This window comes from Echinops telfairi, unplaced genomic scaffold (genome assembly GCF_000313985.2).
Source record: "Echinops telfairi isolate 266 unplaced genomic scaffold, ASM31398v2 ScPeMD7_31;HRSCAF=116, whole genome shotgun sequence".
Lineage (NCBI taxonomy): Eukaryota > Metazoa > Chordata > Mammalia > Afrosoricida > Tenrecidae > Echinops > Echinops telfairi.
The window spans coordinates 5,012,296-5,021,754 of record NW_022103928.1 but is presented as its reverse complement, the minus strand read 5'-3'; the positions used below and the strand labels follow the sequence as shown (position 1 = coordinate 5,021,754).

Below are 9,459 nucleotides of genomic sequence, written 5' to 3'. Positions count from 1 at the left end.
GGGACAGGGTAGACCTACCCCTCTGAGTTTCCCAGAGTATAACTCTTCACGGGAGTAGTAAGTAAGCCTTGCCTTTCTCCAGCAGAGTAGCTGGTGCTTGAACTACTGACCTTGTGATTCACAGCCCAAGGCATAACCACTATGTCACCAGGGTTCCTATGATATTTTAGCATATGAAATGGCTTTTAATGCAAAGCTTTGTGTATCGAGTCTGTCTAAGACAACAGACTCCTCCTTGCCTGAGAACTGTGCCAGGCTCAACCCCACTGTGTAGAGGTTAGGTTTATGCCCATCCAATTAACCACCATTAATTCTGCCCAGGATTAATCATATTGCAACCCAGCAGATACTCGGCAGAGTCAGTAACTAACGCTTTGCTCTGAGGTAGGAAAAACAGCTAGTTGAGTCTCACATCTACGTAATTAAACATGAAACTGGGGTTGCGTACAGTCAGGTTTCATGAACAGGAGGCTGATGAGCGAGCACTGTCCAAAGAAATGGCTGGTCCACTGGCCGAGGAGGCGCCATGGGGAGGGTCACAGGCAGGAACCTCTGTAGCTCTCTCGCCAGTCACTGGCACTTGGTTTGTTTGTTTGTTTTGCTTTGCCTTTCAAAACCAGTAACTTCAAATAGCACCAAAGGGCAACACAGTAGTCCGATTAATTTTCTGTTCTTGCTGTGAGGCAAGAGGACATGAGCTTTCACAAGATGTCCATTTCCAAAGCTGCCGGGAAGTTAATGGGGACTCTGGGCCGTGTCTCAGCGCCTGCTGCGGGACTCTGTGACTCCCCACCTAGCTCCCAAGTACACTCCGCTCAGACTGAGGGGCCACGCAGCATGGGAGTCTACCTGAGTACGGAGGTCCGCAGGTTTGCCCACAAAGGTAAGAGTGGGTTTTATAAACTAGCCCACATGTTCAACATACTGGTGTCATCTGTTCACAGACACTGATGAACACGGCTTAACTAAGAATCCACAGGCTTTGGATTGCCAGCTTAGGTCTGCCCTGGCCTCCGTGTGTCTGCTCCTTTGAAAGCAGGGGAGGGTAAGAGGAGAACCCACGTCCAGGGCTGCTGTGAGGGCTCCCTGAGCAAACGTGTGGCAGACACTGAGCTGAGTGATGCCACATGCCAGGGATGCCATGAGGAATACTGTGGTTGGTGCAGTAAACACCGCTGCCAACAGAAAAACGTACTTTCCTCGGCATCTCAACATCTGCGTGCAGACTCTAGGGCGCTGTGTAAGTCAGCAGACTTCCTTCCCAGTCTGACGCCTCTGTCCCAACCAGAATCGCTCCCCTCCTGCCTAGTCCCACCCTCCAAGGCTTCCGACCAACTCGGGGTCTCTGGCTGATGTTAGAAGAGGTGGAGTCCTCCCATACACAGTTACACAGTGGGAGTGTACGCAATGCTAAAAAGTAATGGGGGACCTGCGAAGCACTCATAACATGGGTGGGCCAGGGGGACATGGTACTGAGTGAAACAAGTCACTCAGTGAAACAAAAGTGCAGACAGGAAAAGTCAAGGGAAGGTTATGCACAGAAAGAAAAGTTGTTTGATGGCAAAGAGGGAAGACCACTAGTGAGAGGGTGGACTTGGGTGAAGGGAGAGGTGATACACAATACAAGAGGTTGGCACAATCTGACCACAACAAAGGAAGATGCTAGGAAAACCTCACAGTTTAACCTGCAATAGTAGTAATGACATACTATCATTTATCAGTGGATATATAGGGTGACATGTAAACTGAACACGTGTGGGGTGAGGCATGGGCATATACCCACAGTATGCCTGTTTTGGAAGAAGACAAGTTCTACATATGTATTTAGGGTGTGCTATAAATATATCCATGGGACAAAGCTATGCAGACTTCTCAGCTGTTAACTCAATAACACAAGGTACTTAGTTCCTGGGCTGGAGGCCTTAGGGCCATCATCTTGGGAGAATCTTGGGAGACATCTAGGTCAACTGTCTAACCTTCCCTATTAAGGCAATATTCTGTATCCTACTTTGGTGAGTAGTAATTGGAGTCTTAAAAGCTTTTGAGTGGCCATCTCAGATACATCTATTGTTCTCGCACATCTGCAGCTAAGAAGAGTAAAGAAAATGACCGAAGGAAACCATTACTGCAAAGCGAATGGACCACATGAAACAGTCTCTGTTTGCTTGAGACCAGGAGACATAGATGGTCCCGGCTACCCCTACTGACCACGCTCACTGGGATCACAGTACAAGGTCCTGGATAGTGTAGGAGAAAACTGTAGACCAACATTTTAAAATCATCAAAAAGACCAGGCTCACTGGTCTAGACGAGACAGTTGGACACCCTCCCCCAGCCCCCTGCCAAGACTGGTCCTTAGATACCCTTTAAACTTGGACCTGAACCCACTCTTGGTGATCACCTCTCAGGTGAACAACAGAGCAGCCAATGAGTGAACAGTAACACTGTGAGGAGTGGTGTCTCAGCACAATCAATCACACAATACCCAAGCCACAGCATCTGCTCAGGAGCAAAGTTCACACCAGCTCTAATTTTATATATATTAGATATAAAATATTATAGATTATATATATAAAGAGGTGGAAGAAGTGAATGATTTTGTCTGGTGTGCACTGTTTTTTCCTGGACTTCGATCTACAGACCCTACCCTAAGTGCCCACAGGCTGGCCTTCCCTTGTCCTGGAAGCATGCAGCCAGGCAGAGGGCCAGGGCTGGGTCTGTGCTGGGCCATCAGTCATGGGCCTCCCATCCCTGCTGCATGCTCCCCAGTCACAAGATGACCATCATTAGCCACAGCCCTAGAACTGCCAGACTGCCCCAGCATCATGTTCCAATGCACACAGGTCTCCTCCGCCAACCCATTCATCCAGGGGAAGGAGGCATGCACTCTGGTTAATTTGAAGCTAGTCCATCCTTTCCCACTTTCCTGTCTCTCCTCTGTAATGGTATTGTTGAGTGTTCAGAATCACTACGACTTTCCAAAGCATGAAGCAACTGCCAACAGATTTCGCCCTTCTGACCGGCACAGGTTCCAGCCACAGTTAGCAAAACACAGAGAACTGTTGCGACTCCACTCGTCTCCTAGCTGCAGGGCAGGCTGGTGCCAGCCTTGTACTCTCCTTAGAAGTGCTGCATGTCCCCAAGTCCCTCTGTGCATCCTTTCATGCAGAGCGTCGATCTCTGATCTGTATGCATTCTTTACAGTGCCCCTTAGTCATCAGGCAACTTAAAGTGCTGTGGTGATTTCTGATGTGATGAAATGTATAATAAGGTATGTGTGCAACAAGAGGTAAAGCTATTGTTTTGCATCATTAAGCTTACAAGCCCCAAACCAAGCCTGATGTCATTCATTCAATTCCCACTCACAGTAACCCCCCAGGGCAGGGCAGAACTGCCCCTGTGGGTCTCCAGGCCTCTGATCTTTATGGGAGCAGACTGCCTCATATTTCTCCTGGTGAATGTGAACCACTGACCTCTCACTGACCTTAACATCTGCGCCACCAGAGCTCCTTCCTTAAGCTAACAACAGCTCCAATGAAGACCATCTCTGAATTACATCTGGATGAGGGAAGGATAAAGTGTGAGCCCTGTAATATCTGATCCTCTTTGTGCCTTGGTTATGAGGTCTTACTGAAGCCTGGCGCACCAGGCATTCTGGAACTGTCATTTATGGGAATCTTAATTTCTCTGGTCTAATAAGGCTTTGCATAATAAGAGGGAATGCATTTATTAATTCCTGCAAGTGTTTTGAGAATTCTTTTAAGTTCGGATACAGGGCTTCAAAAGAATAGGAGGAAAGGGGATTTTACTTAGTTGGCACAAGGGTTGGGTCTGAAAAGTAGTTTGGGGTTCCTAAAAATAAATGTGCACGGCTTCCTAAATTGTTGACAAAATGTATTCCAGATGGAAGCCATTTATCAGCAATTTACTGTGTGATATTTGGCCAGTAATGTTTCCACATAAATTCACCTAGTGAAAATCAAACAAACAGAATCCAACCTCCCACTTTGGAGGAGGCCAGGGAGAAGGAGGAGGGCATAAATAATACAGCTGAATAAAGGATAAGTTAACATAGATTTGCCAAAAGTATGGAGGGCATGCCTTTTGTATGGTGACAGCATAATTAATATAGCTACACCAGTGACTATTCAATTATATATATACGTATATGTTTACTATAAATTATATATACACACGTAGATATACACGTGTATGTATATATGTGTGTGCACATATCATTGACGGTCGGGTCGAGCAAAGTGGAAGCATTAGGAATATCACTATGTGTAGTTACGTGCATGTGGCAGTGGTTCTCTAACAAACGGCACCCCACTTGCTCAAGTGCGGACAATGGTGTCTGTGTCTGTCCCTTTCATTTAGACCCTCCTCTAGCTCTTTCCATAGGATCAGCTGGCAAACTCAGGACCAAATCGTCACCACAGGATCATACAACGGACGCAGTCACTAGTGGTGCAGCATTTAGCCCAAGATCTCTAATGTGGTCTCCCTTCCGGCTCTGAAAAGGACCCCAGTCCAAGGGACACCTGAACTGACAGGTCAGAAGGATTTTCCCCAAACGTACTTATGATGCTTGCTTTGAGTAGGATATGTATTCTCTACCTACGCTGAAAGGTTTGCCCTTCTCCGTGCCTCACTGGGGGACAGACTCAGATCTTACTCAACCCCAGCAAAGCAGCCAATTTAGACTAGCAGCAATCCATTTCACCTGTGTTTTCTAATCGCCTTCGCCCTCTGGTGGCCAGTGAAAACATGGCACGCAACACAGCTAATCAATTCTTTTAAGTCTGGCTCTTTTTTTTTAAAAATCATTTTATTAGGGGCTCATACAACTCTTATCACCATCCATACACACATCAATTGTGTAAAGCGCATTTGTACATTCATTGCTCTCATCATTCTCAAAACATTTCCTCTCCACTTAAACCCCCGACATTAGGTCCTCATTTTCCCCCTCCCTCCCCGCTCCCCGCTCCCTCATGAGCCCTTGATAGTTTATAAATGGGTATTTTGTCATATCTTGCCCTGTCCGACGTCTCCCTTCACCCACTTTTCTGTTGTCCGTCCCCCAGGGAGGAGGTCACATATAGTTCCGTGTAATCGGTTCCCTCTTTCCTACCCACTCTCCCTCTACCCTCCCTGTTTTGCCACTCACACCACTGGTCCTATAGGGATCATCCGCCCTGGATTCCCTGTATTTCCAGTTCCTATCTGTACCAGTGTCATCCTCTGGTCTAAAGTCTGGCTCTTAAAAACAAACTAGGCTAATGATTAAAAAAAACAAACCCCCCCCCCCCCCACTCCTATCTATTTAGCATTGAATGTCAAGGAATACAGACCTCTTTTCTCACTTGCTTATAACAGTCTTCTCCCCAAACTCTCATAAAATAAGACAAATATTTTTAGCAGGATTATGATTTTTTTTTATCACTAAAGAATGATTCTAATGAAGGCATTAGAATTGATTTAAGGTGGGAAAGCCCCTCAATCGCTAGGTTTGGTATCCAGTAGCAGTATCAAAATCTGCTGGCTCAGAGAAGACATGAAATGTTTAAAAGGAAGTCACCATTGAACTGAAGATGCGTTGTCTGGGTTACACCTTAGCCACGCTCATTTTGTTTTCAGCTGTAACTTCGTGTCATTTAGCAACGACTCCTAAAAGCCACCAAACATCATCTTTGGTGAATGGCAGTAGCCACGCCCGAGCCCTCTGCTCTGGAAGTTCTTAACTTTTCACAGAGAAGGGCTCTGAATAGAAAGTGTGAAGCAGGCATGGGAACCACATGTCCCCTTGAGAGAAGTTGCTGAAAGATCCAGGACTTCAGTCCGTGCTAATGCTCTCACAGACGAACAGCGCGCCTGTCACTGTAAACAGGACACAGACCCCCCAGCAATAGTTAACCGCCCCCCCCCCAATCTTCTCCAACTCCTTCAAAGGGTGTGTGTGATGTTGACCCCCACAAACACATCCGTCTGACCTGGCTGGGCTGGCGGTACGGTTAGAAGTCTCTTGAGAAAGCGCTTTGTGACAGGGCTGCGGGACCGGAGGAGTGCGAGCGCCCAGCGAAACGGTGTCTCAGAAACCGCACCTGCACTACGGAAGTGCAAGGTGATGGAAAATACCTGGAAGTCAGCGGGGCCGCCTAGTTTGGAATCCCCTGCCCCCCGCAGTAAGTGCCCCAAGACTTTGCTCGCGTGGAAGTTCCGCACAGCGCCCCGGGAGAGGATGGCAGGGCGTTACCTGACAAACTTCATAGAGTAACTTGTACTGCTCCTCTTGCTTCCGCAGGCTGCACAAACTGCATCCCATGTTTGGAGCGCGGTCCAGGGAGGCTGGCGCCGCGTCCTCAGCAGCGGGAGCAGCAGCTCGGCGGCGGCGGCGCGCAGCCAGCAGGGGTCCCGACAGCCTCAGGTGAGCCGGCCGGAGGCGCGGGCGAGCAGCTGCAGCACCTCACATGGGCGCTGCTGCCAACGCTGCCACCGCGAGCTGCCCTCCACCTCGCCTTCCTCCCTGTGCGGCATGCACGCGCGCGCACACACCCACACACACGCGCGCGCACACCCCCCACTCCCTCCTCTCAGTCAATGTGGCAGCTGGATTGTGGTCCAATGCACACGCTATATATACTGCTGCTCATGCATATTAATCAGCGCTCATTGACTATTCATAACAGACAATGATACAGAACCTATAATTGCCAACTATGACAGTTGAAATTTCTCTAATTAACAAGCAAGTGCTCCAGTGGCAGGGAATAATAAAAGACACTAACGTTTTTCCTTTTTTGGGGGGCGAGCCAGTTTCTGGCAGTTGCAAATAAACACGACTGTGTTTTTTAGTGAGCTCTCTAAGGATAATCCCCTAATGGGTTTAAGCTGAGTAGAAATTCATTTTTAAATATATCATAACATTTCTGATGATATAAAATGTATTTAATGCTGCAGATAATGATGTCACATCGAGGGGGATTTTATGGGAAGGACACGTTTTGAATAATATTCCTACAATATTTAGTGCTTTGCAAAGTTGCTGGGAAAATCCTGTGCAGATAAATAAAGCATCAGAGAAGTTGAATTGTGGTGATGTGTCCGTGCCCAGGCAGAGGAGCCAGGCACTGGGAAGGCAGAGCTGCCCAGAAGGTGAGCAGGCACAGAACCCTTACTGGAGGGCAGCTTCAGTCTAAAGGACGGACAGGTGTTTATCATCAGAGAACAGGGAGGACGGCGGGCAGATAAGCCGCATAGATGCTGCGACATGTCTCCAGCTCCTGTCACTGAGCTCCTCCACCCTGGCTACTGCTGACCTGTCTCTGATGCCCCAAGCTGCCTGAGCAGCTGCAGTTGCACCCTGGTTGTGAGTCGGGAAAGCTGGCAGTTGCAAAATGACACAGGCTGGCAGGCACAGACAGTATTGGGGAATTGTGGTCCTGGCTGTCTGACTCCTCGCCTCCCCTGCAGCCTCCATCCCACTAGGCCTGATAGCTTCCCAAGCAACTCTGCGTTTCATAGATAGTTGTCCCACGGCCTGAATGAGACACACCGAGACCTTTTGTTCAACAGTTTTGTCTGTCTCCAAATGGCTCATGGATACAACGCTCCCAGTTGCATCTGCAGCCTTCACCTCCTTCATTTTATGAAAGTACAACTGTCTCAGAGGAGGACGCCCACATGCCTGATGGCAGAGGCATCCACAGGCTGAAGAATAATGCTAGCTTTCTCTGGGAGCCCAGGCACACCTGGGATGTGAGTAAGCAGGTCTCCCATAAAACCCCACCTTGGCAGCCACTGGCACATTCATCTGGTCCCACATCGCTGACCCAGAAGTTGAGGCCAGGCAACCAGGCTGGGGCCGGCTCACAGCCCTGACTTGCTGAAGTGGGAAGGACATGGGGGTGGGGAGGAAGTTATCCAGAGCAAAATGCTGAAGGATGCCATCAGGGAAAGAAGTCACAGAGGACGTGGAGAGGCAGCCGTGATTGCTGACTCTGTTTTGATGCTGGGGGAAGTCCTATCGATCCACAAGCAAATGAGTGGATCCTCTGCTTCCTAATCTCCAAAGAGGCTGTTAAAGACCACCCTGCCAAGTTTGGTTTTGGCTGTAAGAGAAATCCTAAATTGCCTCATCAGGGACATGCTTGTTCCCTCCACTTGCCTCCTTCATCCCCTGTTCAGTTTATGGGCCAGTTTGGGCCAGTCTGGCTTGTTCTACTCCCTGCCTCTGCCCACCCTGCCACTTCCAGACACCATCTCTTACCAAGCTGGAACCATGGGCCCCCTTATGCACTCTCTGCCTCCTCTTTTACCCATCCAGCGAGTCCCTAGCCTCCAATTTAGTCTCCAGTGGCCTCCAGGCTAGCCCTCACAAAACAGAAATGCAATCCCTTTCAGATCTTTCAATGCACCAAAGCCCTCGAGCGACAAGGGGATTAAAACCCAGTGTTTCCACATAGGCCTGCAGTGCCCTGTGAAACTTGTCCCCTGCGCTCACTTCCTCCCACCTGACCAGTGTTCACCCACACTCCCACATGCCCATGCCCTGCTTCTCAGGCCTTTTACACCTGCTGGGCCCTCTGACAGAAGGCTCTTCCTCCTTCTCAATGGAAGCTCCTTAGAGAAACTTTGTTTGGATTTGTTCACCTATCTTCCAAATTACTGTGTCAGGTCATGTTCTACCGCCCATCTGGCAGAGGGTCATACCAATAGGACTCACATGTTGCCGTGGTACTGGAAGCTATACCACAGGCGAGTCCGTTTCCATCAGTGTCCTTCATGAGGAACATCCAAACTAAGACTACAAAGAAAGGCTTGCACATCTACTCCTGGAAAATAAGCCAATGGAGACCCTAAGCATCACAACAGAATGCTGACACAGGGCGGTAGAAGATCGCCCCCCACCGCCACCCCCCCTACCCAGGTGGGCCTTCACCCAAAACACATACACAGTGGCCACAGCAATGAGCTCAAGCATGTGAGCCAACGTGAAGGTGGTGCTTTGTTTTGCTGTGCCTGGGGTCACCATGGGTCAATGAGCCAGTGCCAACTGGATAGCAACGAACACCCTCATCACTGTTCTCCGGCTCCTGTCCTCCTATCACTTTAAAAGGCAATGAGTAGGCTGCTCATTTGCACCACTTTCCCTATGACTGCCTCCAGCTTCCTGAGGGCAGGAGCCATGTCAGATTTTCCACCAGAGTCCAGGCCTGATGGAGGGGCCCAGAAACACACAGTAGCAGATGGCATCGTCTTGCACACCCACCAATGAAAGCACCCCCTGGCACGTGCCACCAGAGAGCTAAGCAAAGCATGCTTGGTGCCCATGTAAGACAGACCTTTGATCCTGGCTGGTGTTCCCTGCACACGGTTGGTGTTTCACATTAGCTGTGTGCCCACTGGCTGCTACACAGCCGCACATCAACTTAGAGATGGGCCTGGGCCAGAAGG

General features: G+C 49.2%; 1 protein-coding gene across 2 annotated transcripts in view; it reads right to left on the bottom strand.

Moving 5' to 3' along the window:
- PDZRN3 (PDZ domain containing ring finger 3) overlaps window positions 1–9,459 on the bottom strand; it is a 265,912-nt gene that overhangs the window by 50,483 nt on the left and 205,970 nt on the right. Inside the window, exon 1 of one of the 2 annotated variants that reach the window (XM_004702432.2) lies at window positions 6,260–6,328. The exons of the other annotated variant lie outside the window; for it this stretch is intronic. Coding sequence (XP_004702489.1) covers window positions 6,260–6,328 — 69 coding nt within the window. Of the gene's footprint in view, window positions 1–6,259; window positions 6,329–9,459 lie in introns of those variants that run through there. 2 annotated transcript variants of the gene reach the window in all.